Source organism: Scophthalmus maximus, chromosome 20 (assembly GCF_022379125.1).
Source record: "Scophthalmus maximus strain ysfricsl-2021 chromosome 20, ASM2237912v1, whole genome shotgun sequence".
Taxonomy (NCBI): domain Eukaryota; kingdom Metazoa; phylum Chordata; class Actinopteri; order Pleuronectiformes; family Scophthalmidae; genus Scophthalmus; species Scophthalmus maximus.
Window position 1 is genome coordinate 17,327,326 of NC_061534.1, and position 22,229 is coordinate 17,349,554.

General features: G+C 39.5%; 2 protein-coding genes across 5 annotated transcripts in view; both read right to left on the bottom strand.

Moving 5' to 3' along the window:
* Positions 1-1,432: 1,432 nt before the first annotated feature.
* Positions 1,433-14,896, bottom strand: LOC118285576 (neurexophilin-1). Its single transcript, XM_035609298.2, has 2 exons — positions 14,571-14,896; positions 1,433-4,646 (listed from the first exon to the last, which is right to left on the bottom strand). The coding sequence occupies exons 1-2, from the start codon at positions 14,649-14,651 to the stop codon at positions 3,861-3,863; spliced, it is 867 nt and encodes a 288-aa protein (XP_035465191.2). The 5' UTR covers positions 14,652-14,896; the 3' UTR covers positions 1,433-3,860.
* Positions 14,897-18,845: 3,949 nt separating this feature from the next.
* LOC118285376 (thrombospondin type-1 domain-containing protein 7A) overlaps positions 18,846-22,229 on the bottom strand; it is a 145,168-nt gene continuing 141,784 nt past the window's right edge. For all 4 annotated transcript variants that reach the window (XR_007030238.1, XR_007030237.1, XM_047329597.1 and 1 more), the window contains one exon: positions 18,846-20,812. Coding sequence is in view for 2 of the 4 variants with exons in the window: in XM_047329597.1 (XP_047185553.1) it covers positions 20,722-20,812 (91 nt within the window). In the remaining 2 variants the exon portion in view is untranslated. The remainder of the gene's footprint in view (positions 20,813-22,229) is intronic.

Consider the following 22,229-nt stretch of genomic DNA (forward strand, 5'->3'; position numbering starts at 1 on the left):
AAAAAAGAGGCATGTGCGGATGTTTTACACTTACACAAACTGAGCTCTACATTTCCCCTGCTGTTGGGGGTCAAGCGAAAGAAAACCAAGATGCAAATAATTACTATGCCAACCACCTCTGACACCACGAGAGCAGAACCCAGGAACTTTCTAATCCACCGAAATGTCAAGGCAACGTTCGCAGCCCTCCCTCCGTGTGAATCTCCACAGGCTGCCAAAAGGCCAGTGGTTAGTCATCTGTTTACTCTTGCAGCTGCTGGGTGTCATTGGGACTCTGAAGGAGAAATCCCATGATTCTCTCTGCCATTTCTGACAGCTCCCACCCAGACCACATTAATCAGGGATTGTAGTTGAGGTGGGGGATAGACGGCAGGCATGGATGGCTCCGGCCCAGGACAACTGAACCGAGGGAGAAGATCTGGGCCCAAAGATTAGTTAGACGTCCAAACACTGCCGGGCTGTAATGCTGTAGATTTCAGGTTTGTACACAGACGGCTCAAAATAGACAGTTCTCATAAAAAAAAGAAAACAAATATAAAATAGTTTGCCTTTTGCAAGGTAAAATGGCAACAAGTAAAATTCATATAATTTCATTTGAAATGTAAAAAATGTGGGCTTTAAAGAAGAGTTAAATGAACCCAACCTCTCCCAGTTGTGCAATTTATTCCTCAAGAAAGAGATTTGCTGGATCGAGGTTATTACATATTTTAAATTATTTGGAATGAAATTTTTTGTGAAAGCGCCCTCTGTTTTAATTACGTAGCTCCACTTATCTACGTCCCTTCCGTTTAATAATTACATTTAGTTCCATGAAGGTACAATCAGTGATCTAAAAGTCAACAGATGATTAGCGCCACAACCATCGCAAGAATTATTGAAAATTGGAACCAAAAACTAAAGTGGTATTATTTTTTCCAGATGGAACGGCACTTGATTTTCCAATAAATTGTATATTTGACATGCACAAATTGCAGATTTTTCATCTCTCGTCAAATCTATTATAAACCTGGCTACTAGAAAGCAGTGAAATAATTTTAAAAAACAAATGTAACTGACAAATGTCTGGACACCTGGTGAAATTAAGGCCAACATTCAATCTCCTCTGGTCTCTACCAACTCCTGAGAGAAGAACATATCTGAATATTTTGCCTTTAAAAGCGTCCCTTTGTTCACAAGTAAGTTTAGTTTGCAGCTGCTTCAAACAACGCTGATGAGACTGAACCACAAAACCAAAACAATGAGCTGAAAGATACTGAAATGCTGTAGAGCTGAGGGAAGTGCGACAATTCAATTTGTTCGTCACAACAAGTGGCACCTTTCACATTAGACACAGTCATCTATTTGATCTTTAATATCAAACTTTTGATTTGATTTTCAAACCGCAACCAACTGAGCACTCCAACCCCCCCCCCCCCTTATATAGTAAGTATGATCCTCCATTTCACGAACTCTGGCTTCTCAAACTTGTTCACGCTGAAAAATTCAACGCGTGTCTGGTCCGTTTTGGGCAACTGTATTCAAGATGACAACATGAGCAAACATGGTGGCATCCACGGAAGTCAGGTCCACCTATGTAACTATAGTTGAGTCATTCAAAGTTTGCAGAAAACATTGGTTCTTTGTTGCAGGTTGATTGTACATATATGAACACACAGTTATGGACTATATATAACATTTCTGTTATTAGGGTTCTTCTAAATGTTACACACTGTGAGGACACGTCTGCGTTATGTACAGTATTATTATTATTCTGCCTTAAACAGTACGAGACATAATGCAATGCATTTACCCTCAGACGACAACAATCAGGGAACATATCCAGCCCTCAGCAGCTTTCACACCAAACACTTTATAGTGCCAGACTGTTTACACTTGTAAGATTATGTGCATAATGAGGCTGCATTGTCTAGGCAAAGTGCTGCTTTAATTCTTTGAAGCTGAACAAACTGTCCCTGGCACATTTGGGTAGGGGTAGGAGAGATTTCAAAGTCACTTTATTGAGATGAAAGAACTGGCCCAAACAGCGATCTGAGACATTAGTCATTCCTTCTTCTCTGTGACAGTAACATGCTCTCAATTTACGAGTCAGGTGCTTCCAGTAATTTCTGCCAGCCTTGTTCCTCCACGTCATAAATCCCTCTTTACGCTCACTCATCCCACAGGCAGACCCCTATTCTCTGGCCCACCTTGTCAGAAAATACGCCCCGTGTTGACACATTGGATGTCGTCCAGGCTGCCATTAACGGTTACTGTGTTGCGTATACCTTAGCGTACACTATGAAAGAGCACTGAATTTAAATAGACAGCAGTGATTGTGCCCTGAGGTGCACATTTGTACTTTTTACAGGTTTTCTATCGGCAGTTTAATTCATTCTTTCGATGGTGTTGACGCTGCAGAGCTCCCACTTACAGTGTTCATTTCCACTAAATGCTTCACATGGAGCCACTGGCTCCCAATTTATGTAATGAAGGTTTAATAGCCAATTGGAACATCCAATATCATTAAAAGTCAGCGTTAGTCTCATCCAGAAATTTCTTTCCTTTGATAACCAGAAGTGCAAACGTTTGGTAGGTGGAATGTGTGATTAGCACCTGCTGTTCGATGTATAGCCCGAGTCCTCTGGAGCAAGAAACCACATTTTAACACTCCTCACATTTTAGCACATTGTTTGTTCTTTTTCAATCTTTTGTTCAGTGAAAATCATAGTGAATCAGCATATCTATGACGTCTATGTTTTCCCCTTTCATGTCTTCAGATATGTAAATGTTGACCTTGTTTTTTCTCCCCACAATATCTCGCACTATTCTATATAAATTATTTGTTGAGTGTTTACAATTACTTTTACAGTAGTTGAAATTAAACATATTGGACTTGTAGAAAATGTGCAAAAAAAAGAGCAGTGTTGAAATGTCTAAAATGTAAAAGCAGGACTGGGAAAACAGCAGAATCAGAGCTCAGTAATGTTTGATCTTTTTTTAATGCAGTGCAGAAAAATGATCCTCTGTTTTTCTGTCATCCTGTTTGTCCCCTGCAACTTTTTTTTATTTATTGCGTCATTTACTTGCTCGTGTTTGATATGACGGGAGTCCTCCTCTGGTTTTGTTTACTGTGCACCGCAGTACCTTTTTTTGTCTTTTTCTCCTGTAACAATGGAGGCTTGATGAAGATTCTGTCTGACAGCTGCGATAACATGAAAATAAAGATCAACGTTATTCAGTTGTTAACAACATTCGGTTCATGCACGGACATGGACGAGATTCCAACAACAATATCAGAGAAGGTCATTCTAACAATCACACTGCAGAAAAAAACGACACTCGAAAAATGTTTGCTTTTTCCATTATGCCCTCTAATGCGTACTGACAGATTCTGCTTGTTTGCATTGACATTTACGTGTTTGCCATGATTACCAGAGACTGACTGGGAAAGACAGGAAGCATGATTGAGACGGAAATACACTATCGACATAAACAATGAAAACAGCAGGTGAAAACATCAATAAAATTGTTTTCTTGTCTTTGTGTGAACTCCACAATATTTACATAAATACAATCAGCATTTTCACGGTCGGCTTGAGAATTTTCTTTTGATGTAAGCAGCTATGCATATAGTGTGAGTGGTGCAAGCCTATAAATGCTTCCGTAAACGCTCTCATAACGACCTGAGGGCAGGTCTGTTCATTGGAGCAATATCAGTCTTGCGACAAGGATGTGTTAGCTGTAATAATGCCTGTCAACATTTCAAGTTTGTAGTGTCTGGACTCCATTTTCATTCAAATAATCTGACATCGGTCAGGACCCGAGAGCCTGTCTTTAGGTCTTTTTTTCTCCTTTTTCTTTTTCCTCAAATGGTCACGTGATCACCCGGTGGGGAGGTAGGGGGTGTCACTGTGGTAGTTGTAGTCTGGACACACCTTCTGCACCAGCTTGTAGTCGGTGCTGTAGAAGGTGATGAAGATGCAGATGACCTTGAAGGGCTTGGAGCACAGCCAGGACACGTGGCTCTGGGTCTGCTCCTGCGGGCAGCTCTGCGAGGGGTCATGGGCACACAGTGAGTTCCTGGTGCCTTTCTCCACCTTCTCGTACTCCACCCTGCAGTTGAACAGCTTAGTGTCCTTGGTCTCCAGGGCCGTCTGCTGCTGCGGCTGGTGATGGTGGTGTGGGTACTGCTGCTGGACCTGGAACTCCACAGCTTTGGTCGGAGGAACAAGTCCCACGGACACGTTGCCCTGACCAGTGGAGTTGTGGCGGAAGTAGACGCTGAATGTCCCGTTACCATGATCCACGATTTTACCAGTGATGAGAAGGTTGAGCTTCACCGTCTTGATGTTGGAATGAAAGTCGCCCCAACCAAACATCTTCTTGAACTTGCCGGTCTTGACGATGGGCCTCCGTTTAGTCCTGGATCGAGGGTCACGGGGGTTTGAAGCGTTGTAAAGCCAGTTCCACTGCTCCTGTTTGGAGAAGGAGTCTGACTCTTCATAGTTCAGATCCAGAGAGGTGAAGTTCTCTTTGTCGTAGAGATTCTGTGAGAGCAGACGACTGATGGAGAAGGCCTTGCTTCTTTCGGTCCAGTAGGTCTTCACTTTGGATTTTGAGCTCTCTCTTACAGAGCTTCCTGAACTCGGTGAAACAGCGCCGCTAACCTGGAAGAACAAACAAAAAATAGTGAACACTTTCAACTGGAAAGCACAACACTCTAAACAAAGTGTTGATAGACAATGACACAGATTGGACATAACCTTTGGAGCATGTATCAATTTTGTTTGGGAAAATGACAGCCATGTGTAACAGATTTAAACATTTAAATGTCCTTTTGAACTGGAAAAGATTCCAGTTCTTCGACAGATATGATCCTTCGACAGAAATGTTTGCATTTTTCTGTTATTAAAACAAAGTTGGAAATACCTCTGTCAAATTAATTAATCCTCTAAAGGAGGACTTAGTGGACCATGCGAGTATCCATAGGATATACATTAAATTTGCACCTCATGAATTACATCAACATTCAGTTCCTATGTAGAAGGCAATGTCAAAGCCTTTATTTCAAGAGACAGAAAGTTAGTGTGTGGACATCAGGTGGCAGAGTCTAACTTTCATCCCCAAGGTCACAGATTGGCTTGTAGTCCAACTATCGATGTTGTCAGTTTATTTGCCTGAAGAATAATTTGTCCCAAATTGTAACCTTACTTCAGTTGCAAGGATATTGTAGAAAAGAAATCTACGAATATTGTCATTGAATGTAATCTGTTTTTTTGCACAATTGTCTCCTCAAAATCAGTTGTGATCCTTCCAACTAATAAACTGGACCTAGACCAAATGTCCTTGGTGCCAAGGAGAGAAGGGCAACAAATAAGGATGATTAATCCATCCACAGGCATGTCAGCACCTGTAAGAAACGGTGTTAATGCTGTAACTAGGTCTTACAGTGTGTGAAACGTCTTGCGCAGGGCCTCCTAATCAAGATTAAAGGTATTCCTGCCATACGTCGAGATGAATGAAGCGCTTCGTGGGACTAGACATGATGCAACAGCAGACTATTACCTGCTGAATGTGCCCTGAATGGATGATTGATGATTCATTCCTTGTCTCTCCTCTAACAATCACACAGATGAGAGAGCGAAGTCTACCCGTGCACCCCACAGAGGTCTGTGACAGTGATGTCCAAACCCCAGCCGTGTAACGTGACAGCAGATCCATCTGGTCGAAGCGTTTATATTTCGTACCTTCGCGCCGCGATCAATACTCTGAAAATAAGGTCTTCTCTCATTCAGAAAGTTCGCTGAATGACATTGTGGTATTGTAGGCCAGACTGTGAGAGCAGCTCTCTCCGAGTAAACTGTTGCAGGAGTTGTGATCTTCCCTCTGAAGCACACGTTCGTGTTATGCACTTGGCTTCAGAGTGGAGGAGGTTGAAAAGACGGCCTCCGGCTGTTTTGAAGAGACCTCGATGATGAACGACCTGCTGCGGACGAACCGTTAGTGGCATTGCAGAGACTCTGGCTCAGTGGCTGCTGGATCTTTCTCCCCCTTCCCTGAATAGAGGCAAATAGTCCAAGCCTTCTTTAAACATGATACATGGAGATTAAAGCCTTTCGAATCCAGTAAAAAGTATTTTGAAACAGCTAAATCTTTGTTGGTTTTTACAAAAGAAAAAGGAAGCTCTAAGATCGAGGAAAGGCGAAGAGAAATATGAATATCAGCAGTTTCCTTGCGCGGTGGGGAAGTTATATTACGATATTAATGAACACCTCCCTTTGTCTTCCATTGCTGGAAACAAAAGTCTGTCATGTCGCCTCTCTGGTGATATATCGTAAAAAGATAGGCATGAGGATGAGGGAGGCTTCCTGTTCAGGATTTATTGGCACCATTATCATCAAACATAAAGCTCCTTAGGATGTAAAAGTTCAGTGAAATAGTATCCTATAGACTGTCAGCCGAAGAGCCGTAAGGTCGATCGTGACATTTTAGTTCAGTCTTTATTTTGGGGTTTAAGAATATTTCATATTTAATCATGTTGTTCAAGTGATAATGGTACAAATCACTGGATATTTGAAGGGTTGTGCAGGAGCGAAATAAGCAAAGCGAAGTTTAGGGAGTAAAACTTGAAGGCCCCTATTTATCATTTAAAACCAGTATGTAAAGATTTAACAAATGCTTTTTTTTAATAAAATAATATAGTGTAGCTGTGAACAGATCTAAGTGTTTATTAATTCACTTCTTAACAATGACAACTGCTTTGTGTTGTAAAAAATAATGTTAAAATATATACATATATAATAAATGTTGATTTACAGATTTACAGCAGTTAATGACAAAGCAGTAACATAACATCTGATTTTTATATTTTTCTTTTTTATATCACAAGGTGAAAATGTGGGGGACAAATGGGGACCTACTTTATAAATACAATTATCAGATTCGGTTAAATGGATTTTTAAAACTTGATCCCTTGTGTATTTAAATTTGAATTTGGTTCAAGATATTTCCAGTAGTTAATTCTCCCAAAATGACCTGTGGCCGTTTACTTTTTTTTAAATGATTAGTTTCTAGTCTGGGTGGTTAATAAAAGACTGTCGTCTCCAGCGATCAAATGAAATATCATTTTGGTAGCCCAGTAATTACTAATGTTTCTCAGTAACTGGGTTTTCAGTCTCCACGGAGCCAGATCAAGGGATTTTAGGAAACTGCTTTGAAATGATTAAAGTGTCTGTCAGGCAAATAAGTGACGGTGTATGTGTGCATACAACGTTTTAAGGTGTTAATCTGTGCCAAACCGGCCAGGTTCAGGAGTCAGTTGGATCCAGTTTTATCATTTTGTCTACTGGGAAATTGCCTTTCCTTGCAACACCATTCATGTTTTGAAAAGCAACGTAATTTTTCTGCATGTTCAAGTGATGAATGATTTTGTAAGAGGGGAAGTGTCGCTGGAATCAAATTTATATATATATATATATATATATATATAAATTTGTTCTTTTTTGAAGGTATTTCTTCATTATTTTCTGCCAAGATTATCAAAATGACACAGCACATCCGAAGTTGGTGCCCAGTCTTCGTCAGACCTAATTCCTTGTTGTGGAAACTTGCTCTGTTGTCACCGGCGTTATGTTTGCTCCCCAAACTGTGACATGCAATTAGCTTTCGTCTGAAGCACCTGGCAGCCTCCGGATTAGAGCACTCGGAGGCACATTCACAGAGACCCCACTTCACGGATTAGAGCCCAACCTGTAATCCAGCCCGCGGAGATTAGGCAGATCAGAGGCAGTCCTGACTAAAGCAACGTTTATACCCAGAACCCCCCTGACTGCCTGCACCGACACTCCGGGGGCCAAGATTTACCTCTCGCTGGCTTCAATAACATGCAAGCCAGGCACAAAGAGAGAGTGTGTGTGTTAGATGCATGAATGTGTCTAAAAGAGATACTGCCGAGAGAAAAGAGGGAACGAGCTGCTGGATAAAGGACAAGGGGGGGGGGGGTACACGAACATATGGCAGCATAAAGGTCAACAGTCACACTTTGATAACTTAAGGCTTAAAAGATATTGGTTTGTCAGCAATGGATTTTATTAAATATCAAAAATGGGGCCATGTTGTCTTTGACTAAAGGTGAAATGTATTTTGAACTTAATGGGATTTATTTAATTATGATGAGTTTGATTTGATGTCTTGTTGTTGTTGTTGTTATTGTTGTTCAAAGCAGCATTCCCTTACGTTATTGGTTTGAAAATGCCCTTAAAATAAAGCAGTAGCGATTACTCCAACCGTTCGTCACAGGCTGTGCTTTTCTATGATTTGTGAGCATCTCAACCAAAGATTGAATTTCCATCTAAACTGCTCAGAAAGTTTCATAGAAATATTTTGTAGTGAGCAGAAAAGGCAAAATGATAATGAAAAATACTTTTTCTGAAAAATATATATATATTTATTTATACATATTTATAACACATCCTACAAAATATGTCAAATGATCATGCGACCCTTCAGTATGCTGTGACCCACTGGAGGGGTCCTCACCCTCAGGTTGGAAATTACGACCTTATAGAATCTTACCAAGGGTTTCAGGCCGAACGCGATCAATCAGCAATACTTTGTGAAATATTATGAATGATTTAAAAGTCAGAAAAAAAGATCTACACACTCGACTGTTTGGATTAAGAAACTGAATTGTAATTCATCTGAGATCTGTGAATAAGTGCATTATTCAGAGCTGAAACCATTTACAATAAACCATTAATTCGAAAACATATTGATAATTGAAAATAATTTATCAAGATTTTCTTTTTCCCGTTTGAGCTTTAGATTGTTGGATAGAAAAAAAAAGTTGTCTGAAGACATTAACTTAAACTTTAAAAATATGAAACTGCTTCAAACATTAATCTATTAATCAGTGAAATTGTCTAGAGATTAATAAATAATGAAAATAACTTTCATTTGTTGTCCTAATTTGGACATAAATGCACCCATCACTCATGTGGGCTGTGACCTTTATGATTAAATGTCAAGGTTGCTTACTCACACTGTTATCCCATAAGTGGACAAAGTATGACAATGTCAAACTTACTACATCATAAAAAAAAAATTCCGTAAGATACATGAATCATAAATAATTCACAAAAAACAAGAAGCTACTACATAAAAAAGGAAATAAACTTTAACAAAGCAATTTGGCCTAAAAATGGTTTGAATAGAAAAATAATATAATATATAAACAATATTAAAGGCTGAGTTTGTGACTCTGGAGAAAAAGGCCCCGTCCTTCAGTGCTCCTTCAGGAGCTCCACCTCCAAAATTCAAGGATTGCCTTGGCAACAGCACCGACAACTTGGCTAGCTGAAAGAAGGCGTTATCCAGAGAGACTTTTACATTTATGGAAGTGGATGCTCTGTGTCACAGATGAAGAAAGAACTAACTATATAATCGACAAAAGAAACACTAGAGCGAATTGATGTTTAATATTATTTCTTACCAAACTTAAGTGACAGAAGATGGATCCGTAGGTATGTAGGTTTGTAGCTAAGCTAATTTCGATTAATTTGGAGGCAGATTATGATGCTCCCGACTATTCAGAGTAAGTGCGATGCGATTTAGCAAATAAATTATAAGGATAAAAAAAGAGCAGAATCAATCAGAAAAGAATCAATGTGAAGCAATGATGATCCTCAGCAGATTAGCTTCATATTAGCTTAGGAAGTTTAAACAAAGACATTTTACGACTGTTGAAACTTGATAAACACAGCATTGTATTGAAGCTCTTTTGCTACTCCTCTCCTAATGTTGTCTTTGAAATCATTGTCCTTGTAGTTATTGTAGTTATAGTGATCCGTCATGTTGAATGTGATGTTGTGAACAACACACATTCTGATTTGGTTAGATGTCAGAATCGACCTTGGTCCGAAAACAATAAAAAGATGCAATATTGGTCGGCGGAATTCCATCTCTGATGTGAAAATTTCCATTGACTGGATACATGTCCCAAAAATATTAATAATGTGTAAATGAATCACGTGAAAAAAACGTGTCTAGTGTGCAAAGGCCTCTTAGCCCTCGTCTCATTGTAAAAGTTCTTATTCAGTTTTCATTCTTCAGGCCTTCTTCCCTCAGTCATCTCTCCAGATGTAATGTCTCTATCTCAACTGCCCCCTTTCCCCCATCTCCCCCTTCTTCGTTTTCTTCCTCTTTGTGCACAAAGCTCAAACTGTTGCTGATGGGCTCGGTCCGCATCACTTTTGTTTGTTTCCCATTTACAGTCCCAGGTGTGTCTACAAACACACTCCTTTTTTCAGCACACAGAACAAACAACGAGCGGACCGTGAGGAGAAATTCAAAGACTTTGACTAAAGGTGCATTGATTAGAATCGCTGTCGAAACCTGTAACTGCCTCCGATAAAGAAAAAAGATGAGATATCATGTTCGCTGCTGGAAGAAACATAAAATATTGAAAAAGGAAGCAATAATCTTTAAAAGAAACCAGTTTATCTACTATATGATTCAATGCTGTTGTGTTTCTGTTTATTTGGATTTATGTTTTCTACTGTTCCAGGCAGCTTTTTGTCTATTTCTACTCATTTGTCTATGTGACAAAAATTCTAAAGAATAACATTGTATTTTCCTAATTGTCAACAAATCCCAAATAAACCATGACATTACATTAATGAGTGAATCCTAATGACGAATATTGTTTGTTCAGCAGCCAAATCAGATTTAGTTTAAAATGAGTCACACTGGTCGACTGCTCCTTTAATACAATCAATATGGGCTCGTAGTTTTAATTTTCTTTATTATTATTTTCCTCCAATCCCATACAACTCTGTTTTGCTGGTGTAAAATACTCATTCACGCAGCAAGTGTGTATTTGTCCGCAACTGAGAATAGTTCCCAACAAATACACACTTCGTTTCATGAGTCTGCTGATAAATATAAGGTTTGTGCATAAAATTAATAGAAACCAATCAAATACAAAAGTCTAAAACTTTAACATGCAAACATACTTATTCATTCTGTAGAGATGCATCTGAATTTTGTGTCATTTCATTAGCTTGGCCTTGAAAACATATTTTCTATATTATCTATTTGATGAGTGATGTGTCTGTTATGAATAGTTCGAAAAATTTGAGTTATATCACTTTAAAATCCTATGGTGTTTTCTTGTTTTTTGTCATTTCTGCTAAATCAGTCAGGATTTATTAGCATTTCTGATCTACTCACACTTTCCTGATGAAGAGTTTTTAGACTAAAATCAACATGTAAGGATGATGCCCCACCCCCCACCGACTTTAACTTTGATTGTTGCATATTTAGCGATTAATATTTAATATTCAAGATTTAAAACCATATTTTCAGGGGCCTTAAAGATATAACATTAAAGAGAAATATGTTCGTTATCAGCAGCTTTTTAATGAGCACTCCAGTGATTTAGTGTTGCACTTCCATATAAGTATGGGGACTCGTAAAGTAGCAGGGGCAGAGAGAGCCTGATTTTTAATCTGTGGTATAAGTGAAGCTCATATATTTCTCCAGAAAAACAAACAAAAGAATATTTTTGTTCGATCCCCAATACCCTTCTTGTCTGAAGTTTGTAACACAGACTCCTGTAAGTGCCAAAAGTAGTCATCAGTCAAACCCTGTAAAATGTTATATTTACGATTTATGTCAAATATACATATATATATATATATATATATAGAGAGAGAGAGAGAGAGAGAGAGAGAGAGATTTAGAAAATCTGGGATATTTAAACATAGCTTCCAACCTTATTTAGAGGCTTTCATTTCACGCCTCAGAGTGTTTCCAACTTCTCGACCTGCAGTTTGTTATTCAGGTGTCTCTCGCCCCCCAAACCTCATTTAACTGTGTGTTAATATTGTTCCCAGGTTCAGTTTATATGAGGCAAGATAACACAAACAGCATTGCTGTGCACGAGTCCTTTTGGAAACGACTCTCAGATTGCCAGATGCGGCGTCGAGGCAGGCAGTTGGACAAACCTAAATGCTATCTACTCTTTGGCGAGACTGTGATAAGGCGCAGGCGTCCGCTCTTTGAAACAGGAAGATAAACAACCCCCGGCTTCCCTCGGGAGCTCGGAGGATGTTCTATGGGCTGGACCTCGGAACAGCCCAACAAATTCCACCTTTAATAGAAGCTCCGCAGCAGCCGGATGACTCGTTGGTGGGCTGAACACAAAACGTCAGGAGGAAGAATGAAAGTGTGTGTCAGTTTTCATTTACCTGGATGCTGCGGCGGCTGTGGGGTGAGGATTTGTGAATGCAACAGCCGGTGTAACCGAGTGAGAAGAGAAAGCAACTGGGCTTATGGCAGATTTGGGCTGCCACTTTACAACCTTGATTGGATGCTGTGTGGTCAGAGTTCAGCCGCTGCATTCAGAAATTAATAGAGTTTTTTATGAGTTTCTTTTGTGCATGAATGCTGCCATGTTGTAAACGTTTAAAAAAGGAGCTCTGTGGATTTATTTAGATTTTTTAAATTTGAGGTATTAAACTGATGCTCTTATCCCGAGAGGCTTAAAGTCTGAGGAGCTATTAAAGCTTGGATCAAGAGCTTGTGGCTGATGTGGGATCAAACCTTTGACAGTTGGGCTGTGAGACAATCACTAACCTCTGGCTTCAAAACTGTTTTAATCTAATTTGTGACTTTCATATGCCACGAATCACAAAAATGTCTATCATAAGACTTTCACCCGGAATAAAAACTCAATATATTTATTTTTCTGTGTTTGAAAGAAATGTTCCTTTTGACATAGCAGTACTTTAAGAGTCCTTAGCGTTGATACCGTCTTTCAGTGTCTTCCGACTGAGCTCTTGGGATATGATTGTCGTCATAGTCATTTACTGTGAATTTATCTCGTCTCGCCTTGTGAGGTCCCCCAGTAGTTGAGCTGATGGATCAACTTAGGGCATTTGACTCCCACTAAGAGTCATGGTCTATATTCTCCCGGTGATATCAAAGTGTTACCTGAGGGCGGTCAGAGATGATGACAAATCAAAAAAGTGTGTCAAGACATCACAGGAAGCTGCGGAATGGAGCGGAGTCCTATCGCTGCAGCGGCGCTTTGAGAGGCCAGGGCACAATTATCACCGTGACTTCTGAGGAGGATAAATACTGAGCGTGGACAGGCTTCGGGATATGAGAGTGGGGCAGTTTGAAGAAGAAGGCGAAGGAGGAAGGGGAGGAGGGAGAGGAGGAAGAAAAAAAAAAAAACCTTGGCCACCAGTTTTCCAACTTACCCAGGGGAAAAATGCATAATCATATTATTTCACACACGACTTGGTTCAAAGGCGGCCAAAATAAGTTTGTGAGGTTCCCATGGGTCTGTCAATCTGTTGAAGGAGCTGCAGGCGAAAGCTTAGGATGCACCAAGTACGAAACAATTATGATCATCCCATTAAAGCATAGCGAAGCAATTTGGCAGCCCAGTCTGGAAAAAAAAACACTCCCCGTCAAGCGATGCTGTGAGATGAGCTCACGCTGCCATGATGCTACAGTTCATATCACACACATACAGTATTTAATGACTTAATGTTTGATTCTATATTGTTACAAACGCAGAATCTGTTTTAGTTCATGTTATTTGCTTCTGAAATCGAGGAAACCTTGTTTCCCTTCAAAGCAGGAAGTTAAAAAAAGTGGTGGCGGGGGTGAAATGATTAGTGTGCTTAGTCAGCTGTGAAATTGAGTTTATGGTTTTCAAGACATTGAATTCAATTCGATAATGGGTATTAAGTTGTAGAGAATAATTAATAGTAATTGACTTCTTTCTATCACTATGCAAATTAAACACAGATAACGCTGCAGGAGCTTTTTAAGGGCAGTCAAGTTTGTGTGGATTAAGTTTATGGAATTTTTTTTTGTCGGAGAGAGGAGTGGCTCCTGTTCGCCTTTGATTGCTTTGTTGACAGATTTATCTGTGGGTGAGGGGTTACTGTCTCTGCGAGGATTAAAGGAATTGGGTTGTCACAAACTGTCAAGGCACTGGGTAAGGAGCATTCTGGTGTGTTTGTCATAATGGGCTCAGGCTGTTCTCTGCCGTTCTGTCAAATACATTCTGTCTGAGCCGCATCTGTAAAAACGGGGGGGGGGGGGGGGGGGCGCTGTGGTTTGGAATTATTGAATTGATATTGCTGAAGGAGGAAATATCCAGCAAGTCTGTGTGCGTGTGGATTTGTCGAGATGCAGATTTCCTAAGCTTGTGTTCACATTGACATTCGTAAAGATGTTAATGAGCCGTTGCAGGGAGCAGTTAAGGATGTGGTTGGTGGATGTTATATTCATCACCACAGGTATCACATTTAAGGTTTAAAAAAAACGTTAAGAACATGCCTTTAACTCTACTTTCACTAAATGACCTGGAGAGAGGAAGAAAAGATTTTAACATTATCAGATATTAACATGATCTTGAAATGACCATTTCCGCTCATCTTAACACTGTGATCTCTTTGAATCTTATTAAAAATATCTCTTTCCTTGATATTCCTGCTCCTGGATGAGTGCAAACAGAAATCGTTGAGGTATTAGAAGAAAATATCGTCAAATTACAATGACATTTTACTTACCAGAGAGATGACTGACAGCAGCCCAGCAGCAACCCACAGACATGTGGTCTTCATTTCTCTTTGTGGAGAGTCTGCCCGCATGTCAAACTGTCCTCAATCTTCTCGGCTGCGTAAAAAAAAGAAAAAAAGAAGAAGAACAGAAAAAGAAAGAAATCTCCTCCTGACTGAGCCAGAATCAACTGTCGAACTTGAGGAGAGATGGAGAGCGAGGGAGGCAGAGATCCTGAGGCGGGAGCGCAGAGATGAATCTGGTCAGGCTCATTCAGGAGGGGTCAGGTGTCTGATGGGAAAATGGTTCAAGTGACTTTGGAGGCGCTGTGGTGAGAGCAGAGGTGTTCGTAGATGTGAGTGTCGGTGGTGAGGCACGCTTTATATGGTTCGCTCTGAGCTTCAGAGAGAGAGAGAGAGAGTGGGGGAGAAGGAGGGAGGGATGAAAGTAGAGATGGAGTGAGTGAGGAAGGAGGAGGGCGACAGGAGAACGAGGGGAGCAGAGATGGAGGTTCACATTGTAGACTTTTCTTTTAGAGGCAACTTTTCTTTAAGCGGCGTCAGGGGCTGACATCTAGTGGCTTTTCTCGGTCTGTACATCACATGAAGAAAATGCACATGTATGTTCTCTAGAGCCGGAACAGTTAATCGATTAATCGATTAGTAATCAATAATTAATCGCCAACTTTTTTAATAATCGATTAATTGGTTCAAGTAGTTTTTATGAAAATATTTTTTTTTTGATTTCGATTCTTAAATGTGAATATGTTCTGGTTTCTTTGCTCCTCTACGACAGTAAACTAAATATCTTTGGTGTGGGGAAAATACAAAACATCACCTTGGGGTTTGGAAAACACGACTGATATCAACATTTCATGGCCCCACCAAATTATCAATCAATCGAGAAAATAATCAACAGATTAATTGATAATGAAAGTAATCGATAGTTGCAGCCCTAATGTTTTTATTTAGTGTTGACAAGTCACAGAAATGGTGACCTTTTATCTACCCATCCTGAGCTTCTGATTGGTATGTGAACAATTTTGACTTTTTTTGCCAATTGTGTTCAAGTTGTGATGACTTGAGTTAATGATTTTGAATGCAGTGCGTTTTGAATGAGCACATGGTGTAACCAATGATAACTGAAGGGATTTGTGTTTAGAGTTTTGGGAAATGTGTCTATCTTTTGGTAGATGGCGATATGGTTTGGGATGTTAAGTTACTGGGTCAGGAATAGTGTGTAAGCAATCGAGAAAAACTGAAACTAAACATCCAGAACCAATACGCCATCTACGCAGTGACAGACACATTTCCCAATTTATACACATGCAGCCAAGGGGTAATAATGATAATAAATTTCTTTTATAGAGCACTTTTCATTGCTAAAAGCAATCTCAAAGTTTGCTTGGTGTTGGGTGGAGCAGCAACACGATGCAGTGAAAAAATCCTGGCACTGCCCATGCATACATGACTCAGATTTGTTGAACAACTTGTGCAAAATTCAACACAAAAATCCCTTCAATTATCATTGGCTACACCAATTCAATATCATTAACTCAAGTCCTCACCACTTGAACACAATTAGCACATAACTCCCCAGATGGAAACACTGGAGTCAAAATTGTTCACACACCATTCAGAACCCCAGGATGGATCGTTACAAGGGCCATGGGGCAGTTTACTGGTTTTGGAACAAAAGAGGAGGAGGAGGAGGAGGAGGAGGAGGAGGAGGAGGGAAACAAATTCTTTCAGATGAAATTCATGCAACTCTTGACCATGTCCTTGTCCATGGGATGTGGATGAGGGAGGCTGGGCAAAGAGTGCAGCCAAATCTTAGCAGCTTTACAGTAGCCTCTACAATACAAACCTTCAGAGAGGATAATAGCTAAGTAATTTACATACTGCTCTCTACTGTAACTTTGGATTCCTGTACTCTGCGCTGTTACAGCACATACATGTACTGTAGCTGTTGTGCTGTATGCTGTCGGAAATGCATTGAATTACTGTGCCATATCACATACAGGTACAGTAATTTGTAGTTATGTATGCTCCGAGTTTGAAAATTGAATGGTTTCCCATCAGTACTTCTATTTTTGCAGAACTGAGAGACCAAGTGATGGAGGCAGGAGACGTTAATTATCAGAAGCGCAAGAGAAGAAAATTGTGAATATGGTCAAAGCCAACAACATAAATTGCTTACAGTGGAGACAGACTAAATTTTCCACTTTATGTACAAACTGTTTTTTGTTGTATTAATGAAAGTATTAGGTCATTTTTTGTCACTGGTCAGGAAATTATTCTACTGTCTACATAGTACATCACTGTAAGGAATAAATCAAAATGTCTCTTGATATTGTGTTCAATCCTTTAGAGTAAAGAGTTGTTGTTCTGGGGGAAAACATAGTGTAATTCATTACAGTAATAGGTTTCAATGGAAGTGTTTTGAATTGATCTCACCAGTGTTTACTGGCAGTTTGTAGTGTGTGTGTGTGAATTTGATGCTATTGTGGGATGTCTGAAGGCAAAGTTTGGTTTTGATGTACAAAGAAATGTTTTTGAGAGGAGATTTTAGTTTTTTTCCCATGGAAGTTTGTGAAAATGAGTGTGCAGTTATGCAATTGTATTTAGAGTTTTGGGAAATTAAGCATTATTTGAAGAAATGTGTCTTAGCAATTGAGAAAAACTGTAATAGAAATATATTGCCCATAACTGTGAGTCCATATATGTACAATCACCTCACCAATGTTTTTTCGTAAACTTTTAATTAGTTATTGATAGATACATAGGTGGACCCGACTTCCATGTATGCGGCCATGTTTGCTCCGTCATGCTGAATAAATAAATAAAGCACTCCTGCATACATGTTGAATTTTCTACGCTGCCTGAAAGCAGAATCAAAGGTCGCGCGTCTTCAGCGTGTGTGTCGGTCGTCAGTGCAGGCTTGAGAAACCAGAGTTCATGAAATCGAGGATCATACTTATTATTTATAGAAAAGAAGATCGGAGACCGTCAAACCCCTTGTCACGAAATAAGAGAAAACGGGAAGCAGAATGAATTTAAAAACGGTGCAACACTCAACATAATTGTAAAAAACTAAATTGTAGTTTGGTCTGTTTGGGCTACCGGCGCTGCTCCTGAGCGCTCAGGAAGGGAGAGTGTAAGCGTTGGGGTGCTCAGTTGGTTGAGGTTTGCAACTTCACCACCAGATGCTGCCAAAAATTACACAGTGTAGCTTTAAAGATTGTTCCTGTAAGATCAGACCGAGCTGCATTTGGGGATTCACTTTGGTGTTTTAAACTTCATATTTAGTTGCCTTACTCTACACTAAGTGCCCTTTTTTTGACCTCAGCTGATAAGTCCAGTGATATTTTGTATTCATCTTTTTGTCAACAAAGCTCATGAACAGACCAAAACGAACAATGAAATAATCCCGATAACACAGTTTTGTGTATCTCACATATACTGTTAAAGACACATCACTGCCCTGCTGATGTTATGTGGGACAATCACTAACTTAAACGAAATGTGTATTAATCCGCAGCTGAAAATGGTGCCTACAAGAGGACATATTTCTTCCTGTTTGAAGAACTGTCTAAAAACTGCAGTTTTAGGAAAAACGATTTGGACTAAGGACTGAAAGCCACAGACAGAGTAAGAAAGTTGAAAAATATTATCAGATAGTGGCATTTATGATGATATGTAAGATTATTAAAGTGTCAGATCAGCAGAGAAAAATCAAAATTGTTTATGTTTTATCTTTATGTTTAAAAATTTTCCACTGGTCAATATTAAGTATTGTTGGGATATTTTGGTGAAGTATTCCTCTACGGGTTTGTAAATATAAATACATTTTTAAATTAATCTGTCAAGGTGCTTCGTGGAAAAGAGCCAGATAATTGGAAATTAATTATAAAATATAAAGTTATCAGCAGGTAAACTCATCGTTATGTATCAATGCTAAGCTAGCACAACCATAAGTCTTCCATTTAGAGGAAAGAACAGATGAGCTATAATGCATTAATGCAACTGTAAACTTACAACACAAAATAAATGTAGAATAAAGTTTCCAAACATAATTTAATGAATAATATATATACTATATTATTATATAGTGTCACCAATTTTCCCAGCGACTGCGAGATGGAATCAAACTCTTTTCTTTTTTTCATAGTATTAGTTGACAAAAACAAATATATATAGGAAAATACCAGCTTTGTTCTTTTAATTTGAAATAGTTCTTTTCAATCGTGAACGTATGAAAACTGACAAACATTACTTCAGACTTAATAAGTTTACAACCGTGTCCTCCTTTATTTTCAATAATTCTTCCCATACATATTAACAACCTGTACAAAACATCTGAGCCTTCGTCTTTTCTGTCTCATCGTCATTTTTTATCTTTCCCTTTTTTTTGTCACAACATACAACTTGCATCATGATAACGACAATCATCAGTATCATACACCCACTTTGCAATAGTCCAACTAGACATTTTCTGTGTGATATAAAATAAATGTACACATAATTAGATTTTTTTTTTCTCCAAAAAAATAAAAAAATCGCTGTTATTTACAAACCCCACAGAAAAATAAGGAAAAATTCTTCTCACCAGTTTTGATTTGATGTAGAACTCAGCAGAGGCATGTTTGCTTGTAATTCATATTTCCTATACTTTTTGTTTTGTACAGATCTTTTTTAATTTATCTTTCTCCTCATGTATCGTGGCAGAAAAACAATAGAGGAACTATAATACCGACTAAGAATTTCTGTTTTAAATCCTCAAAAGAAAAGCAAATAGTGTTTCATTAATATATCTGTATTTGCTGCAGTGTATAATGTATAATGTCCCATTCAAGTATTAAAAGCTAAACTACAGGACTGTTAGTGTTTAGTTATTGTCAGTAAGGCAGAAATGACATTTGTATGACGTGAATGGTTTAAATTCATTCATCTTTTTGTTTTTTAACCACGGCGACATTTCAGCTCTTCCACATCAAACTCCTGCAGATAAAAAAATAAAGAATTTGAGTTTGATCTGAATTTTTATAGATTTAAAAGAACTTTAAAGCAGGTAATCCATTAAAATGAGTTGCCTGTTGTTGGAAATTTAATTGCATCTGGGCAGAAAAAACAAGTGATAACACCAGACGAAATCTACAAACCACAAAAGGTACTTTACTACAACCAAAAGAATCAGTGAGAAATAAAATCTATACATATATTTACTTGAGGATCACACTTGGTGAATGTCACGCATCTAATGGTCTTTTCCTGTTGCCGTCGTTTTCCTGTGAATGTTCTCGCGTTGAGCTCGGCAGTTCCTCCGCTGCGTGGTGGAAGAGGCAGTTGTTTTTATGGCAATAAAAGGTAGAAGTCACATGTGCATATCATGCTGCACTAATATAGTGCAATGTAGTGTCTGAAACAAAGCAAGGGTGGAGGCAGGCAGGCGGTAGTTTCCCCGGACAACTGATCGCAGGCTACTTCTCCATCAGCATCAGTTTATCCCCCAAACTCGGGCCTGTCTGCCTCTAACTCGAGCAAAAGAGAGAAAGAAAAAAAGAAGAAGGGAAGAAATGCCTCCCTTTTGTTCGAGACTGTAAAAGAGATTAGAGTCAAAACCCAGTTGAGGATTGCAGCAAAAAGGAATCCAAACCTTTTCATGGAGATTTTCCTCCTCCTCCTCTTCCCTGCAGTAACTTTTGGCAACGTACGAACCGTCAGCGCATCCTAAGCCTCCAGCTACTCAGCATTTTTAGGGACAAGCAGAAAAGTGCAGGAGAAGAGTTTGAAGGTTCAGAGACGGAGAGCGGAGAGCTGGCTCTGTCTTCTGCACCCAGACAATCCATTTTATTAGAGAGATGTGGACATGAAGGGGGCAAAAAAAAAGGGAAGGCATTTCATTGAAACCGGTGGAAGGCTCTTGCAAAAGAAAACAAGTAAAAGAAAAACATACAGAAAAGTCGGGGGGGGGGGGGGGGGGGGGCTGAATACTGCTCTACTTGAGTTGGTTTAACCAACCAGTGTCTCTGCTAAGAGGTTTTTCTCTAATGTCTCCGTTGTATGACATGTCCGTTCACGCCGCAAACACCCATGTCCCTCACTGTGATGGCGTGATGAAGTGGTGTTCTGTGACAGGTCAAGTGCTCGGTGAAGCGGAGGACTACATGTCCGTGTCCCCGTCGTAGGCGAGAGTCAGAGGTTTTAGTCGGTTGTTTTGTTGCCTCTGTCTCTGAGGACTCTTTGGGTTTTTGCTGTGTGAAAAGATTGAAAGATTGAGTCAGAGAGAGGCACATGAATATTGTCCAAGACCCCAAAAAAACAAACTACCCTAAATGTGAACTACCACACTCAATGCTTCAGGTGTTTCAGGTGGTACGGTCCACATCACGTGAGACAGTGTTGTGACATGAAACATCTTGAAAACTGGAGGAGAATGTCAAGTAGTTTTCTGTAAAAAAAAAAAAAATGTTGGCAACCAAATTCCTTAAAATTTTTTTTTACAAAAACAGGAGTAAATACTGAAAATGTGGGGCAACACGTATTCACTATTTATTATCTAGCTGTAGATTAATTCACATTAAGTATTGGGGTGGCAGATCGGTGTAAATGGGACTGTGAATAAACTCGTTAAGCACATTGAGTCTACGCCTGTCGTATGAAATGTGCTACTGTATATGAATAAATTTGACTTGACTTTCATAGGTTGGTTTCCATCCACATTTTGGCTCAGCCCTGGTTCTGTAAATTAAAAAAAACAACGGGTTGGGTGTCGTCGGCATCTCTGCCCCAGCAGCAGCTCCATGTCGCGGTCAGCGGCCGACACCGGTTACCGAGGAATTTTGCCAAGTTAAAATATTTCAGTGAGTCCTGTTCTCTTGTATTAATATACTTAGGAATCCTGTGCACTGATGTAGCTTCCTGATTTGTCTTGCGTTGTTGATCGCTCAGCAACGGTAGGATGGGTGAGCGCAAAAAAGCAGCTGCTGAATGCAGGCTGTGTGTAGTTGTCTGTTTATTAACCGTTTTGACACTTTTACGGTACTTACAGAGCCCCAAACCTTATTTATTATGAAAAAAGCCAGGAAGTCTCAATTTTGACAATATGGGCCCTTTAATGGAACAGAACTTGAGATTTAGAAGCTGTTTACCATACTCTAGTATCTCCATAACGGTGACAGATGGGAAAACACTTCGGTTTGGAAATGCTTTGGACATTTTCTCAAAATTTGGTTAACATTTTTCTGCAAAAATTTGGATGGAAACGTAACAGAGCGACGATGTTGCTCATTGGCGGGTTTTTAACAGCCCTGGAAAACGATTAAGCTCAATGGCCCAGAAGAAGAAACAACTTAGGTCTTTGGATTCACAGGTAATATTCGTTAGAAGGATCAGGTCCTCCAGGGTTCCGGTCTTTTCATAGATTTGTGAACAAAAATACAGATAATCTCCAGGTGTATTAGTTAAAGAAGACATACAGTGCTTTTTCAGTTTCCCCCTTTTGTGTGTTATTAGCCTGGTCCCAGACCAGTGGGCCAGCTGGCCAATCAGACCAGACTGGGCTTCATTGGGAGGGAGGCCTTAAAGAGACAGGAGCTAAAACCAGGCGTTTCAGACAGAGTCTGACAGAGGAGCTGCAGGAATGGACAGTCTGTGGAAACTTATATGAGC

Bases quoted from the DNA above. Each gene is read 5' to 3' on its own strand.
- LOC118285576 (XM_035609298.2), bottom strand. From the start codon at position 14,651: ATGCGGGCAGACTCTCCACAAAGAGAAATGAAGACCACATGTCTGTGG. The intron at 4,647-14,570 runs GTAAGTAAAATG...TTGTTCTTCCAG, and splicing joins TGCTGTCAGTCATCTCTCTG to GTTAGCGGCGCTGTTTCACC.